At 41.9% G+C, this 17,735-nt stretch overlaps 1 protein-coding gene across 1 annotated transcript in view; it reads right to left on the bottom strand.

The window, feature by feature from the left end:
- Positions 1-1,212: 1,212 nt before the first annotated feature.
- ASIP (agouti signaling protein) overlaps positions 1,213-17,735 on the bottom strand; it is an 84,790-nt gene continuing 68,267 nt past the window's right edge. The window contains exons 2-4 of the mRNA XM_016428616.2: positions 5,005-5,174; positions 4,598-4,659; positions 1,213-2,186 (exon numbers count right to left, since the gene is read on the bottom strand). Coding sequence (XP_016284102.1) covers positions 2,016-2,186; positions 4,598-4,659; positions 5,005-5,164 — 393 coding nt within the window. The 5' untranslated portion in view covers positions 5,165-5,174 and the 3' untranslated portion in view covers positions 1,213-2,015. The remainder of the gene's footprint in view (positions 2,187-4,597; positions 4,660-5,004; positions 5,175-17,735) is intronic.

Raw genomic sequence — 17,735 nt, 5'->3', positions numbered from 1 at the left:
CTCCTGAGGTCATTTATCCGGCCCCCACCGCACTTCCGGAAGGGGCACCTCTTTCGTTGGTAGTCAGTGAGAGGAGCACTGTATGTGGCGGCGCTGCAAAACACAGCATCACTCACAGTACTACTTCCGGTGACGTGGGCCTTTGCGTGACTCCTTGTTCTGAGAGTAACTGAATGAGAACGAGGCGCTGCACAAAGGATTTTGTGGCTGCACAATGGAAGACGTCAGCCTGGTGAGCGGAGATCTGGGGGAGGGGATTCCGCACTGTGTATATGTGGGGTTTTCCTTAATGGACTTCCCTGACCAGCAGGGTCCCACAAGGGAAGGGGCTCACCTTTGTGATGGGACCGAGGAGAGGTAGGAACCGAGAACCAGGGTGGAAATGAAAGACACGGACAAGTCAGTGGTTGGATAGGGCAGGCAATCCCTATGATACTCCCTTTGATAGGAGAGTATGAGTACAAAGGAACACGAGGTGGAGGAGGAGATTAAGGTAGGAAATGCAGGCCGAGATGGTTACAGCCTTGGGAAGAAGGTCAAGAGGAGAGAGAGACAGTCATTGAGGAGCCCAGTGGAGCTCCATGAAAGGGGAGAGAAAGCCAAGAGAGATATTCAAGGTCGCCGCCTCTATATTTATTGCCATCCTCTGATTAGGGAAGTACTCTCAAGTACGTAGCAATCACATCACAAAGTATAGACAATTAAGATTGGGTGGCAAGGTAGAGGGAACACCTTTGGGCGTGTAGATTGCAAACCGAGCTTTCCCCGGGGAATTGAGTCCGAGCATGCTAATGAGTTTGTCTTAGCCAAGGGCCGCATGGCCAGTTCAAGGTTATCTTCACAAGCCTCATTGGTATAACCTTATGCTTGGAGACACAGTCGCCATACAGTCATTTATATTTCATAGATGTGAATATGCTTGGGATGCTACAGTATACTGCTGTCCGGTATAGTGGTGGCAGTGCTGGGCCTGTGCAAGGTGTGGCAGGCCCATCCCAGCCAGCGCTGCAGCCTCCGCTATCCCAGACAGCGTATACAGATTGGTTCATAGTTTTTTTTATAGTCCAGCCCTCCAACGGTCTGAGGGACAGTGAACTGGCCCCCTGTGTAAAAAGTTTGGGGACCCCTGGAGAGGATAGGGCATGTGTTGGAGAGCCTCAGATAAATGTGCCTGGGGCATCTACAGAGTCGCAAGAAAGAAAGACTGGAACGTTATCAAAGCAGGGATAATGAACGTTTATTGTAAGCAGCACACAAGATTTAAAGCTCTTCTCGAGAGAATCAATCTATCCTCCCCAATCCTCCCCAGAATGTGAACAGGGGAGTTAACCTGTTCTCAGGAGATCTTGGAAATGTTTATGCAGCCTTGAACTGAGATTCCTATGTTTTGGTGTGCTCAGCAGGAATAGTATGTCACAAACACCGGGGAAGAGGAACTCTTTTCCCATGAGGTCATGGAAGGTTCACTGCATAAATGGAAACTGGGGGACGGATGGGTTAAGGCCTCATAAGGCAGGCTGAGGAATTTGGACCTCATCCTATAGGCAGCTCAGGGTTTCAGAGTAGGGGAATGAAATGATTATCAGGAATCCCTCAGAGCCAGTAGCCCTTTCCAGGGCCATTAGCCACATTTACTTTAGTAGGAGTGAGTCATCAGGGGCACAAGGATTTTGGGGAGGAGGGAGATTGGGGGTGGAAGGAAAGAAGGACAAAAATTTTGGGGTGGAAGTCAGAGGTGGTTCCCATCACCATTTGGGGTGGGATTGCCCCCACTTTCCCTACCATCTTGGTTATCTTTCTTTTTTGAATTCAAGGACTTGAGATGAGATGGAGACAGCAACTACATCCAGGGAGAAGTCACTAAGGAGAGCACGAGAGGAGGGAGGCATAACTGGGTTTCTGGGGTCCTGCTTGAGCACATCAAGATGGAACCATGGGTGAAAACTCAGAGGCCACTGGGAGGGAGGTCCCCAGCCACCCTCTCCTCCCGGGGCACTAGGGGCCAGGTTGGGAGCTCAGCATCTGGGTCGGAAGAGGCGGCAGGAGCAGACGCTACGGAAGAAGCGACAGTGGCATATCGCACATGGGTTGCAGCAGGGCGATGCCAGGGGCTGGCAGTTGCCCCACGTGGCCACACAGTTGGCTGGAGGTGGGGGCCGATGGCTCTTCTTCACCAGGGCCTTTTTCTGAGAATGAAGAGGTAACCAGTGACTTTGTAGTCACCCCCCCCATACACACACACTTCACCTCCATTCCACTAAGCCTTGCACTTACCCTCTTTTGCTTCCCATGCTGGGCACCCTTGGGACCACTTAGCTCACCAACCACCCACCACTACCCTTTACCCCAGTATCTCCAGACTGGAGTTTCCTGGATGGAGCCTCACCCCACCTGATAGTTTTTCCTAGGTGGTTGCCTTTATTTTTATTACATATTATTATTACTGATATTTCCACAGTTGGGCTTTTAAAATGTATAGAGTGCTTCCCTTACAGTGTTCGAATGAAGTAGGTTTTTGAGAATTTTTACAGTCCTGTGCTCCAACTTTCCTTCCTTGAACCAAGAGGTCAGGTAATGTGCTCAAGATCAAACAGGGGGCAGCTGGGTAGCTCAGTGGATTGAGAGCCAGACCTAGAGACAGGAGGTCCTTAGGTTCAAATCTAGCCTCAAATACTTTCCAGCTGTGTGGCCCTGGGCAAGTCACTTAACCCCATTGCCTAGCCCTTACCACTCTTCTGCCTTGGAGCCAATACACAGTATTGATTCTAAGACAGAAGGTAAGGGTTTAAAAAAAAAAATCAAACAGCTAGTAAATAGTAGTCTAGACTCACCTGGCAATCTTGGGAATTCCAAATCCATCTAGCTACTACTCTATTTCTTTTCCCTTCCACCCCCTACCTAAAAATTTACCAAGCTTTTTAAGGATAGAATCACAGAACATCAAGGCAAACAGGGTCTCTTCTGTTACAGATTTGGAAACTGAGGCCCCAAAAAGGAAGTGGCCCAAGACAGGGTTAGAACCCAGGCTTTTTAATCCCAGCCTGAGGCAATTTACAGCAGTAAGGTAGTACCCTGCCCTTGATGATGTATGAGTTTTAATCAAGACCTCAGAACCTTTTCCAAAGAAATGATTCATGGTGGAACATGATGTCTACTAGGGAGGGAGATATTTTGGGGACAAGGAGACATTTTTGCATATCTTGAATGGTGCCACTTAGATCTCTGAGGTCCTTGGAGATGTTCATCTCAGGAACTATGAGTTAAAGATGTTGGTAGGGGGCAGCAGGGTGGCTAAATGAATTGAGAACCAGGCCAAGAGATGGAGATCCTGAGTTCAAATGTGACCTCAGATACTTCCCAACTGTGGGACCCTGGACAGTTGCTTAACCCTCATTTCCTAGCCCATACCTCTCTTCTGCCTTGGAACCAGTATTGATTCCAAGATGGAAGGTAAGGGTTAAAAAAAAATGTCATTAGTAGTAGGAGTCCTGGATCTGATGGCAAAAGACTGAGATTCTAGTACTGCCTTCACCATTCACTAGCTGTATGACCTTGGGCAAGCTATTTAAGTTCTCTAAGCCTTAATTTCCTCATCTGTAAAGGGAAGGCCAGACAAGGAAATCCCCATTAAACGAGTTGTCTTTTTAAAAAAATTCCTTTCTCCCCATTATTTTTTGAGTCCAGCACAGGCACTTAATTGTGAGGAAAGTCCTAGTTGTAAAGTCAGTAGCCAGTTGAAACTTTCCCAAGACTCCTCTTTAGTTCAGGTGTGAATAAGAAACCCAGAGGTGGGGGGAAAGAAATTTTGATACCCATCCCCTGTAGTAAATCCCAGAGTCCTCCCTTGTTGGTGATTTTTTGGATAAACTGGATCTGTCCTGATTTTCTTCAAGCATATCTTTGTCATGTACATCTTTATTTCCTCCTGTCAGAATCCAAAAATTGCATTCTTTTCCTTCATGTCTTTGATGTAATTGGAGACTGTATAAACTTTCAGAAATCCGGTTGAGGTTCAGTTATTTTTTGAACTCTGGTCCTATGCTAAATCACATACTAGACTTTGGTTTTGCCTCCTGGGTCTCTGGGTGTTGATGAATATGCTTGGCAGCAAAACCTTTCAATGAATTATTGGCTATTTTCTTAACACCCCTAAGACCCTGTCCCTCTCTAATGCAGTGATATGTTTTCTGAGCTTGGGGGAAAGAACTGTGCCACAGTTTGACCCTAATATCACAGAAAGAGTTCTGGCCAGAGCAAATCATAAAACCAGAGTCTGGGAGTCTTCTATCCACTGCTTAAGTAATAGCACTGGAACTTTAGGCAAGTCACTTTCTTTTCTTTCTAAGCCTCAGTTTTTTGTCTGGAAAATGGTGGTAGTAATCCCCATCTTCTCCTCCTCCCAACAAACCTCATTCTCCCCCTACTTCACCAGACTGTAGTGGGGATCAAAGGAAATAATGTGCATAAAGTGTTTTGTGAATGGACTATAAACAAGTCAGTCTAGTTGTCATTCTGAGGCAGGGGTGGATGGATACCTTCGTCAGCTTCCTCCCCCCACCTTCCATCTTCCTCTCACCTCTGCGGAAGTCCCACCTACCTCTGGAGATTTCTTGGTTTCTATCTCTTTCTGGATGAGCTTCTTGGATTTCTTGTTCAGTGCTTCAAAGAAAACATAATGAATAGAGGATATTTCTGACATATAGGGCCAGGGGTGGGCAGAACTGGAAAGAGGGGGCTCTGGGAAGGTGGTCCACTGAAGGCAAGGGTAGAAAGACCTCTTGTCTGACCATTTCGATGCCAGAGGACCCAAAGGAGCAAAGGCCATGGATTGGGGTAAATACCTCACAAGCATATAAAGAAGAAAAAGCAAGGGAACTGAGAAAGTTTAACAGGCTTTGGAATGGGGGTGCAGGGTCCCTTGGGGGAACCCCAGGTTTCTAGAGGAATCCCAGGTCAATCCCAGGTTGCTCCCCACTCCCTCTGGTGGCTGACCAGGCTACTCACCCACGATGGAGACAGAAGGAAAGTCAGGCAGGCTCAGGGTAGAGTTTCTCCCCAGACCCCCATCTTTATTCCACTTTTCTTCCTCAGCCAGGTGGCAGTAGACAGCCAGGAAACACAGGCCGGCCAGAAGGATGGGAAGGAGCAAATGCTTAGTTGTCATCCTGGAGCTCCTGAGCAAGGCAGAGAACCAGAGAGGTCAAGAAGACTTTGGACCTCCATGAACCAATGCAGAGGGAAATAAGCAGAACCAGGAAAACACGGTACACAGTAACAGCAATATTGCGTGATGATCAACTGGGATAGACTTAGCTACTCTCAGTAATACAATGATCCAGGACAATTCTTTTTTTTTTTTTACTTTTAAAACATTATTTTATTTGGTTATTTACAAACATTATTCATTGGAAACAATGATCATTATCTTTTCCTCCCCCCGCCCCCCTCCCACCACTTCTCCCATAGCTGGCGCACAATTCCACTGGGTTTCAAGTGTTCTTGGTTCGAACCCATTTCCATGTTGTTGGTATTTGCACTAGAGTGTTCATTCAGAGTCTCTCCTCAATCATATCCCTTCAACCCCTGTAGTCATGCAATTGCTTTTCCTTCTGTGTTTTTACTCCCACAGTTTGTCCTCTGCTTGTGGATAGTGTTTTTTAGATCCCTGCAGATTGTTCAGAGACATTGCATTGTCCCTAGTGGAGGAGTCCATTACCTTCGATTGTACCACAGTGTATCAGTCTCTGTGTACAATGATTTCCTGATTCTGTTCCTTTCGCTCTGCATCACTTCCTGGAGGTTGTTCCAGTCTCCATGGAATTCCTCCACTTTATTATTCCTTTTAGCACAATAGTATTCCATCACCAACATATACCACAATTTGTTCAGCCATTCCCCAATTGAAGGGCATCCCCTCATTTTCCAATTTTTGGCCACCACAAAGAGCGCAGCTATGAATATTTTTGTACAAGTCTTTTTGTCCATTATCTCTTTGGGGTACAAACCCAGCAGTGCTATGGCTGGATCAAAGGGCAGACAGTCTTTTAGCGCCCTTTGATCCAGGACAATTCTGAGGGACTTATGATGAAGAATACTGTCCACCTCCAGAGAAAGAACTGCTAGGATCTGAATGCAGATGAAAGCTTACAGATTTTTCAGTTGTTTATTTGAGTTTTTGTTTTAGGGTTTTGGTTGTATAAGATTACTCATTTATAAGAAAGAACAATATGGAAATGTTATAGCCAGCACCAGAGAAGGGAAGGGAGTGAAGGAGAGAGATAAGTTCAGTCATATAACTTAGGAAAACTTGTTTGGAAATTTGCTGTTAAATGTAATTGGTAATGAATAAATAAATACAATTTGAAATAAGAAGGCTTTGGGGATGTCTGAGGGTTGGGAAGAAGGAAGGAGTGTACAAGATCTGCCCTGGTAACCCCAGGTGCCATGGAGGGGGCTCCAGCCCTGAAGCAGAGGGGAAGAAACAAATAAAGAAGACAAGAGAGGATGTAATCAAAATTACAAGGCCACCTTCCTTTGTATTTTTTTTTCATTATTTCCCTGGATATTCTTGATCCTTTGTCCTTCCAAATGAACTTTGTTATGTTTTTTTTTCTAATTCAGTAAAAAATTTTCTTGGAAGTTCAATAGGTATGGCACTAAATAGATCAGTTTGGGTAGGTTGTTCATTTTTATTATATTGGCTCGTCCTACCCATGAGCAGTTAATGTTTTCCCAATTACTCAAGTCTAGTTTTAATTGTGTGGAGAGTGTTTTGTAGTTGTGTTCATATAGTTCCTGTGTTTGTCTCGGGAGATAGATTCCTAAGTATTTTATTTTGTCTAAGGTGATTTTGAATGGGATTTCTCTTTCTAATTCTTGCTGCTGAGATGTGTTGAAAATATATAGGAATGCTGATGACTTATGCAGGTTTATTTTGTATCCTGCTACTTTGCTAAAGTTGTTGATTATTTTGATTAGCTTTTTTGTTGATTCTCTAGGATTCCTTAAGTAGACCATCATATCATCCACAAAGAGTGATAACTTGGTCTCCTCATTGCCTATTTTAATGCCTTCAATTTCTTTTTCTTCTCTAATTGCTATAGCTAGTGTTTCTAGTACAATGTTAAATAATAGAGGTGATAATGGACATCCTTGTTTCACTCCTGATTTTACTGGGAATGCATCTAGTTTGTCCCCATTGCAGATGATATTTGCTGATGGTTTTTGTAAATCTTGAAATCTCTCAGACTTGTGAATGTTAAAAATTTCCCCATCAGGGAATTCTTAATTGGAACAAATTCCCTACTGAGAAACATTTCCCATTTTGATGTGAGAACTCGCCAGTATCAGAAATGGGAGGACCTCTACTCCACGGGTACTTAAGACTGCTTTAGGGGAGAAAACTCATTGCTAAACAAAGAAAGTACTTGGATCCATGCTTATGGTGGGGCAAGGAGTTCTTTGAGCCAGGCCTGTTTTTAGAATTGATACAATGAGATGCTAGGTACCTAAAAGGATCGGGCAAGTTTTCTCTTGATGAGATTAGTTGACTCAGCTGTGTTTTCTCTAGTTCAGACTTACTGAGGATCTTGGTCGACACAGCAGCATTTTTTCTGATTCAGACTTACTGAGGAAATTTGTCGACTTAGCAGGAATTCAGATGGGCAGTCCTTTGGAAAGCGTCTACAGTGATTGGTAGATGTAGGGACTTAGGGGAGGTGACATGGGAGAAAAACACCTATATAAGAAAAAGCAGAATCTCTTGAGGGGAAATCCTTTTGGAGGATCCCTGATGAGGATCGCTTGGGAAGAATCTCTTGAGAGAGGCTCTGGAGAAGGGAAGCTCTTGGAGGACAATCTCTAAGGAGGCCTCCCTGGAGCTCCTCTAAGGGGACTCTGTCCCTCTGGAGGCTCTGGAGAGAGGCCCATTTGGAACAGTCTCTGGCTGGAAGGCTCTCTGGTGAAGTCAGCTGAGATGGAACTGGCCTGGTGTTACTAGAATCCTTGTTTAGTCAGACCTTGTGGTGAGTGTTAAAAAACTGATTGATTTCTCTCTTAAGACTCAGGTCTAGGCCATATTGGCTTGAGGCCCTTCATACTTATTCCTTTCTTACTCTCTCTCTCTTTCTTTGATTACTCATTGTATTGTTAATTAAAATCTCTATAAAACCCAATTGACTTGGGTATTTGAATAATTGGGAATATTTCCCTGGCGACCACCTTATATTTGATTTAAAAACCAAGACACTGTAGTGAAACATATTTTCTGTGGTCAAATTTACTCACCCTCCCTTATATCTATCACAATTTATATCTTCCACTATTTTAATCATTACAGTTTAAGACCTCAACCATTTTAAATCTCACATTTTAGATATATACTGTTTATTATTTTTAGGAAAGACCCTTCTATTCCTATACTTTATAGTGTTTTCAATAGGAATGGGTGTTGTATTTTATCAAAGGCTTTTTCTGCATGTATTGAAATAATCATGTGATTTTTGTTGGTTTGCTTGTTGATATGGTCAATTATGTGCATGGTTTTCCTAATATTGAACCAGCCCTGCATTCCTGGTATGAATCCTACTTGATCATAGTGAATGACCCTCCTGATCACTTGCTGGAGTCTTTTTGCTAGTATCCTATTTAAGATTTTTGCATCTATATTCATTAGGGAGATTGGTCTATAGTTTTCTTTCTCTGTTTTTGACCTGCCTGGCTTCGGAATCAGTACCATGTTTGTGTCATAAAAGGAATTTGGTAGAACTCCCTCTTTGCTTATTATGTCAAATAGTTAGTATTGGGCTTAGCTGTTCTTTGAATGTTTGATAGAATTCACTAGTGAATCCATCAGGCCCTGGGGATTTTTTTCTTAGGGAGTTCTTTGATGGCCTGTTGGATTTCTTTTTCTGATATGGGATTATTTAAGAATTCTATTTCTTCTTCTGTTAGTCTAGGTAATTTATATTTTTGTAAATATTCATCTATATCACCTAGATTGATATATTTATTGCCGTATAATTGGGCAAAGTAGTTTTTAATGATTGCCTTAATTTCCTCTTCATTGGAAGTGAGTTCTCCCTTTTCATCTTTGATGCTGTTAATTTGCTTTTCTTCTTTCCTTTTTTTAATTAGATTGACCAGTACTTTGTCTATTTTGTTTGTTTTCTCAAAGTACCAGCTTCTAGTCTTATTTATTAGTTTTGATTACATCAAATTAAAAAGTTTTTGTACAAATAAAACCAATGTAACCAAAATTAGAAGGGAAGCAACAAATTGGGAAACACTCTTCATAACAAAAACCTCTGACAAAGGTCTCACTACTCAAATTTATAAAGAGCTAAAGCAATTGTACGAAAAATCAAACCATTCTCCAATTGATAAATGGGCAAGGGACATGAATAGGCAGTTTTCAGCCAAAGAAATCAAAACTATTAATAAGCACATGAAAAAGTGTTCTAAATCTCTGATAATCAGAGAGATGCAAATCAAAACAACTCTGAGGTATCACCTCACACCTAGTAGATTGGCTAACATAACAGCAAAGAAAAGTAATGAATGTTGGAGGGGATGTGGCAAAATGGGGACATTAATTCATTGTTGGTGGAGTTGTGAACTGATCCAACCATTCTGGAGGTCAATTTGGAACTATGCCCAAAGGGCACTAAAAGACTGTCTGCCCTTTGATCCAGCCATAGCACTGCTGGGTTTGTACCCCAAAGAGATAATAAGGAAAAAAAGACTTGTACAAGAATATTCATAGCTGCGCTCTTAGTGGTGGCCAAAAATTGGAAAATGAGGGGATGCCCTTCAATTGGGGAATGGCTGAACAAATTGTGGTATATGTTGGTGATGAAATACTATTGTGCTCAAAGGAATAATAAAGTGGAGGAATTCCATGGAGCCTGGAACAACCTCCAGGAAGTGATGCAGAGCAAAAGGAGCAGATCCAGGAAAACATTGTACACAGAGACTGATACACTGTGGTTCAATCAAACATAATGGACTTCTCCATTAGTGTCAATGCAATGTCCCTGAACAATCTGCAGGGATCATGGAGAAAAAAAGACTATCCACAAGCAGAGGACAAACTGTGGGAGTAAAAACACAGAAGGAAAAGCAATTGCATGACAACAGGGGTTGAGGGGATATGATTGAGGAGAGACTCTAAATGAACACCCTAATGCAAATACCAACAATATGGAAATAGGTTCGAATCAAGGACACATGTGATACCCAGTGGAATCATGTGTCAGCTATGGGAGGGGTGGTGGGAGGAAAAGAAAATGATCTTTTTTTTTCCCCAATGAATAATGTTTGAAAATGACCAAATTAAATAATGCTTAAAAGGGGGAAAAAAGAAGACAAGAGAGGAAAAAAGATGACCCTTATGGGAAAGAAAAGAAGAGGTTAGGAGGGTTGGGGGAGGAAAGCAGAAGGATGGAGATGTATTTATTTGATCTCTGCAACATTCACTCCCAGAACCACAAATGCAAAGAGCATTTATTAAATATCTACCATGAACAGGTCCTTGGCCTTGAGGAGCCTGTAGTCAAGAAGGAGCATGTGGTACCCACACATACAACTATAGAAACATTATTGCACAATACAGGTATTAAAAAGAACCAAAATAAAATGCTGTGTGAGGTGTCAAGAGGGGGCAGTCAATTGATTAATTACTACAGTAGGTACTTTTAAAATAAATGTTGATTGATTAATATTATGTGCTAGGCACTGTGCTAAGTTCTGGAGCAGAAAGAAAGGGAAAAGTATAGCTCCTTGCTCTCAAGGAGTCCACAGTCTAATGGAGGAGGGAGGAGACAATGTACATATGTTTGTTCAGTAATTTGACTGACTTTCAGTAATTTGACTGACTCTCCCCTTGAGTCTTTTTTCCTTCCTTCCTTCCTTCCTTCCTTCCTTCCTTCCTTCCTTCCTTCCTTCCTTCCTTCCTTCCTTCCTTCCTTCCTTCCTTCCTTCCTTCCTTCCTTCTTTCCTTCCTTCCTTCCTTCCTTCCTTCCTTCCTTCCTTCCTTCCTTCCTTCCTTCCTTCCTTCCTTCCTTCCTTCCTTCCTTCCTTCCTTCCTTCCTTCCTTCCTTCCTTCCTTCCTTCCTTCCTTCCTTTCTTTCTTTCTTTCTTTCTTTCTTTCTTTCTTTCTTTCTTTCTTTCTTTCTTTCTTTCTTTCTTTCTTTCTTTCTTTCTATCCACTGAGCCACCTCGCTGCCCCCATTGAGGTTTTCTTGACACAGATACTGGACTGGTTTGCCATTTCTTTCTCCAGCTCATTTGACAGATGAGGAAACCGAGGCAGGCAGTAGATGACCAGGGTCATCCAGCTAGTAAGTGTCTGAGGCCAGATTTGAACTCAGAAAGATGAGTGCTCTGACTCCAGGCTGAACCATCTCACTGCTCCACCTACCTGTTCCTAGAATTGCTATCTTCCCTCAAGGCACACAGTTCAGATTCTGCCTACCTTTTCTGTTTCTGCCCAATTGTTGTAAGTACACTTTCCTTCTTGAAATTACCATGCATTTCCTTACCTGTACAAATACTAATATCCTCTCTAGGAGAATGAAAGAGTCTTTAGGGAAGGAACTGATTTCATTTTGGTTATGGTGTCCTTAGTGCTTGTCACAGTATGTGAGCTCTTAATAAATAGTTATCCCTTCCACATGGTGGGGTTGGGGACAGGGTGCCCCATCATCTGGAAAGTTCTCAGAAGGAGCAGAACCAGGAGAAGAACATGGTACACAGAGACTGATAAGCTGTGGTACAATTGAATGTAATGGACTTCTCTAGTAGCAACAATGCAATGATCCAGGACAACTGTGAGGGACTTAAGAGAAAGAACGCTATCCACATCCAGAGAAAGAACTGTGGGAGTAGAAACACAGAAGATAAACATTTCCTTGATCATGTGGCTCAATGGGGATATGATTGGGGATGCAGGCTCTAAACGATTACCCTAGTGCAAATATCAATAATATGGAAATGGGTTTTGATCAATGACACAATTAAACCCAGTGGAATTGCACATTGGCTATAGGAGGGAAGAGGGAGGAGGCAAGAGAAAGAACATGAATCATGTAACCATGGAAAAAATTTCTAAATTAATTAATTAAATAAAAAAAAATTTTTTTTGGCACTTTTTTATACCAGAGAAGAAGTCTGAATTTTTTCTTTTTCTTTTATGGGGTGTTTACAGTACTTTATTGTACATTTTGGATTAAGTATGCACTTCTGAGTTTCTAAAATTTTTTTCTGTGTTATCTGCTGGTCTTTAAATGTCATCTGTGACTTCTGCAGAATTCCCCCCAAGTTCCCATTTAATTTCTTATGTTGACATATGATGTATCAAAACAGTGATGGGGAAAGCTGTGATGTGGAAGGGATGACTGTATTTGCTCAGACTTCATGGGCCACTTAAATCTCTCTGATTGTAGGCTCAATACCCATTTTGCTTACCAGCCTATACAGACCTGATTCCATGAAGGAGACTTGAATGTTATCTCTAGTCCTGAATTCATGGTTGAAGCCTAACTAGGTTTCAGAGCAGGCTTGAGAGACCCAGGCTGACTGGATCCTTCAAACTAAGTTTCTAGGCCTTGGTTCTTCGGCTGTAAAGAGGTAGATGGAGCCCTTTGTGGTCCCTGAATAGACCTCACCTCTTTTCCCCATCCCTGTTTCTAGTAATCAGGGGCTCCTTGGACTCCTGGGCTAAATCCCCAGCTGTGAGGCATCAAGAGTTGGGCTTTACATGTAATTGGGAAAATAAAATATCTTTGAATTTAAAAAAGAGAGAGAGAAAGAGTTGGGCTGGAGAAGAAAATACATCATTAGGCTTAACTGTTGCCACACCAGGGTCCCCTGCCTGAGTCAGCCATCTCTCCTCCCAGGCCCCAGACTCATTGCAGGCTACCTCTTTCTTGACTTTGATGGAGAAGCTTGCTTCATGTGTCAGCGGCTCTCCTGTGGCAGAAGATTAAATTGTAACCCCTGTCTCCCTCACAGGGATAGATGTTTTCCTGAGCCACAGACAAACAACTGTTGCTCCTCTGTGAAATCTGTTGGTTCTTCACCACCTTCTCCCCTCCCTCTCCCTCCCACCAAGTTCTTTTGCCATTTCTTCCAGTCATTTTCATCGTTGGGAATGTGCTCATTTATTAGCCTGTCATCAAGTCTTCTCTACAAGTTGATGGGGAGAAAGGAAGAAAGAAGATAAATGCCATGGGTTGGGTGATTGATGGAAGATTTGGGTCATAATCCCAGCTCCACTCCTGATTGCTGTGTGACCTTGGGCAAGTCCTTTTTCCATTCTGGGTCTCCTCTATTTAAGGAAGGGATTGAAAAAGTTGCTCCTTGAGGCCTTTTGGTCTCTGTTTAGACATTCCTAGATGAGGCTCCTAGTCTCTAAGTCAAGGCAGCCTAAGGATCTTTATGTCTGCTATCCTGAGTTCTTAAGATCCCTAACATAGCCCCTTTTAGGACACCAGTGGCCTGTCTTCTTTCCAAGGGAAGCCAGGTGTTAGAGTAAAAAGAATATCACACTTGGAGTCAGAAAGACTTGACTTTGAATTCTGCCTCAACTGTGCAATTTGGCCTTAGCCCATCCTTAATCATTCCTTATCTGCAAAATGGAGATAATAATAACACCCACCTCATAGGCTGCTAGGTGGTACAGTAGATAAATGGAGGTGATAATAGCATCTAGTTCTCAGGGTCAGTGTGAGAATCAAATGAGACAATATTTGTAAAATGATTAGCACAGAGCTTAGAGTTTAATGTAGGCTTCTTCCCTTTCTCTTCATAGAGTTATTATGAGGATCAAATAATTGATGAAAATGCTTTGTAACCCTTAAAGTGCCATATAAATGTTAGTATTATTATTCTAATGTATAATTGGAAATCTTGTGCCTTTGAACTACATTTTCCAGGAGCCCACTGTGAAGATTAAATTGAACTCTCCCTTGATTGTGAAAATTAAATTGTAACCCCTGCCTATTTTTAGATTTTAATCACAAAAAGTGTAAATACCCTACTTAAAAGTTGCGTAGGAAGATCTGCCCATTTTTAGATTTAATCATCAAAGGTGTAAACATCCCATCCACACTTGAGTAGGGGAGCTCTGTGACCCACATGTGCAATAGTGGGTGACAATCAGAATTGACTGACTGCCTCTTGGGCAGTCCTAAAGCAGAACTTCAACTGTGATTGGTAGATGTAGAATTAGGGGGAAGGCACAGGAAGTGATGTAAGAGAAAGTATCTTTAAAAGGGAGTGACAACTTCCTGAATGGAGTTCTTCTGGCAGTTCTTCATTCTTTGGAAGTGGAGACTGGAGAAAATTTTTCATTCTTTGTAGTGGAGGCTGGACCCAAGACCCTGTTCCTGGTGAAGCTGTTCTAAAATCTCTTCCTTTGAATTGACCCATGGTGAGTGAAAAGCTGACTCTTAACTGTTGGATTTTCTGAAAAAAAAAAAAAAAACTAGCCTAGAAGAGACTTACCTCTTGAGAGAGACATCCCCAGGTCCTCGGCTTTGCCAAGGCCTAAGGACTAACTCTCTCTGCCCGGGTTGAACCAGGGGCTATGCATAAATTACTTAGTGTTAAGTTAGATATCTTGCCCTATCCTCGCTCTGATTTTCTTACTTCACTCTTTCTACATTTTGTAAAGAAATCTCTTTGTAATAAATTAAATTCCTGGTGACCATACTCTTAAATAATCCAGTCCAACCCTTTAAAAATTAACCTCTTTTTCCCCTTACACCACTGACTTCCTGTTGTTACATGCTGACATAGACAGCAGATAAATAGGGTGGTCTTCTGTGGCTAGCCCTCTTTCCTTCCTCTGTCAAGACGTTGGTGGAATAAGCTGTTTGAGCAGGTAGATTAGCCCTGGGCATGTGGTTTTATTTTGTTACCGTTTTATTTTGTTACTTCCAGTGATTATTAATAAATCTTATAAAATATAATATTTGAAGTTATTATATATTAATTTTAAATTTTATACTATAAGGGCTAAGTGGTACAGTGGTTAGAGTGCCAGGCCTAGAGTCAGGAAGACCTGGGTTCAAATGTGATCTCAGACATTTATTAGCTGTGTGACCTTGGGCAAGTCACTCAACCCTGTCAGCCTCAGTTTCCTCATCTATAAAATGAGTTGGAATGGGAAATGGAGAATCAGTCCAGTATCTTTGTCAAGAAAATCCCAAATGGGGTTACCAAGAGGCATACCTGACTGAAATGACAGAACAACAACAAAATTATTATTCTATATCCTGAAAGGTAAAAGGCAAAGGGTAGGCCAAGCTCTTAACTCTCTTAAGGCATCCCTTAAAATCTATTTCCTGGGGGCATCTGGTTAGTTTAGTGGATTGAGAGCCAGGCCTAAAGACAGGAGGTCGTAGGTTCAAATCTGGTCTCAGACACTTCCCAGCTGTGTGACCCTGGGCAAGTCACTTAACCCCCATTGCTTAGCCCTTACCACTCTTCTGCCCTGGAGCCAATACACAGTATTAATTGATTCCAAGACTAAAGGTAAGGGTTTAAAAAAAAAATCTTTCTCCAAAATGATGATATGCTGAAGGATGAACTGACTGTTGGCTTCCATAATTATGTAAATTCTGGTCAGAGAATCATAGATTTAGTACTTGAAGGGGACTTTATATGTCATCCTAATCCAACCTTCTCATATGAAAAATGAAGAAACTGAGGTCCAAGGAGTAAAATGCCCAAGGTCCAAAGTCCCTGAACTGAGAAGATTGTGTATTCTGGGAGAAGAAGGGAAAGACTCTTTCATTGGTTTATTTTCCTAATATATGGCACCAGTGACCTCAAAATGACTCTATAGCATTTCCTCCAGACACACACAATAGCACAACAAGCATTAAGCACTTACTGTGTGCACAGTACTATTTAAAAAACAAACCAACCCCTAATCCTGTTTTAGTATTGATACTGAGGTAGAAGAGTGGTAAGGCCTAGGCAATTGGAGTTAAATGACTTGCCCAGGGTCATACAGCTAGGATGTGACTGAGGAAGATTTGAACCCAGGACCTCCCATCTCTAGGCCTGGTTCCTTATCCATTGTACTACCTTGCTGCACATGTACTGTTCTAAGTGTTGGGCAGGATACTGAATTTTGATAAGACAATACTTTTCCAAACTAGAAAGTAGTTTGACAAAAATTAGATATAGACCAGCATTTCCTACTCCATACAAAAATGAGTTACAAATGGATATATGACAGATATAAAAAGTTATATCATGAACAAATGAGAACAAGGAATTTTTCACAACTATGGATAAGGGAAGTATTTGTAATCAAATAAGTAATAGAAAAGATCAGAGAAGATAAAATGGACAATTTTGATTACATAAAAGTAGAAAATTTTTACACAAAAAAACCAATGCAGTTGAAATTAGAAGGAAAAAAATCTTTGCAGCAATTATCTGCCCAAAATCTCATGTATGAGATATATAAGGAACTGAGATTCAAATCCATAAGAACAAGGGTCATTCCTTAATGGATAAATCGTCAAAGGAGATTAAGACATAGACTTCAAAGGACTATATCCAAACAATCTACAATTAAATGGGAAAAAGTGCTCCAAAACACTGATAGAAATATATGAATTAAAACAATTCTGAATTTTTATTTTATACCTATAAAATTGGCAAAGACGACAAAAAAGGGAAAATGGCTTTGTTGGAGGGTCTGCAGAAAGACAGGCACACTAATGGATTATTGGTGGAGCTTTGAATTGGTCTGACCATAGTGGAAAGTAATTTGGAAATTGACCTAACTGACCCATTAATACAGATGTCCCCAAACTACAGCCCATGCCGGCGGCATCTGGCCCCCTGAGGCCATGTAGCTGGCCCCTACCACACTTCCAGAAGGGGCACCTTTTTCGGTGAGAGGAGCACTGCATGTGGCCGCACAGCGTTGCTCACATACAGTACTACTTCCGGTGACATAATCCTTTGTGTGGCCCTTAGAATGAGGTGCTGCACAAAGGATTATGTGGCTACACAGTGGAAGACATCAGCATGGTGATTGGTGAACTGGGGGAGGGGATTCCACACTGTGTATACTGCTGCCTGGTTAGGGTTAGGGTTAGGGTCAGGTTTTTATAGTTCGGCCCTCCAGCAGTCTGAGGAACAGTGAACTGGCCCCCTATGTAAAAAGTTTGGGGACCCCTGCATTAACACCACTACTAGGTTTATATGTCAAATAGCTCAAGGGAAGAGGAAAAGGAACTTTGTGAAAATAAAATATTTATGGCAGCTCTTTTTGTTAGAGCAAAAAACTAGAACAAAGTTGCTGCTCATCAATTGGGGAGTGATAGAATAAATGATAGTACATGAATGTAACAGACTATTATTATGCCATAAGAAATAATAAAAGGCTGCTTTCAGAGAAACGTGGGAAGGCTTTTGTGTGAGCTGATACAGAGTGAAGTGAATATTTATTGTACCAGGCATTGTGCCAAGCAGTTTTACAAATATTACTTCATTTGATCCTTAAAACAAACCTGGGAGGTAAAGGCTATTATGATCTCTATTCTCTAGTTTAAGAAAATGAAGCAAATAGAGGTTAAATGATTTGCCCTGGGTCATACAGCCAGTCTAAGGCTGGATTTGATTTCAGGTATCCCTGACTCCAGGCCCAATAGTCTATCCACCATATTACCTAGCTATCTATGGAGAGACAAGACCAGATGCTCAGCTGT

Source organism: Monodelphis domestica, chromosome 1, assembly GCF_027887165.1.
Source record: "Monodelphis domestica isolate mMonDom1 chromosome 1, mMonDom1.pri, whole genome shotgun sequence".
NCBI classification, from domain to species: domain Eukaryota; kingdom Metazoa; phylum Chordata; class Mammalia; order Didelphimorphia; family Didelphidae; genus Monodelphis; species Monodelphis domestica.
Note: the sequence above shows the minus strand (reverse complement) of the source record. Positions and strands in the feature narration are given on the sequence as shown.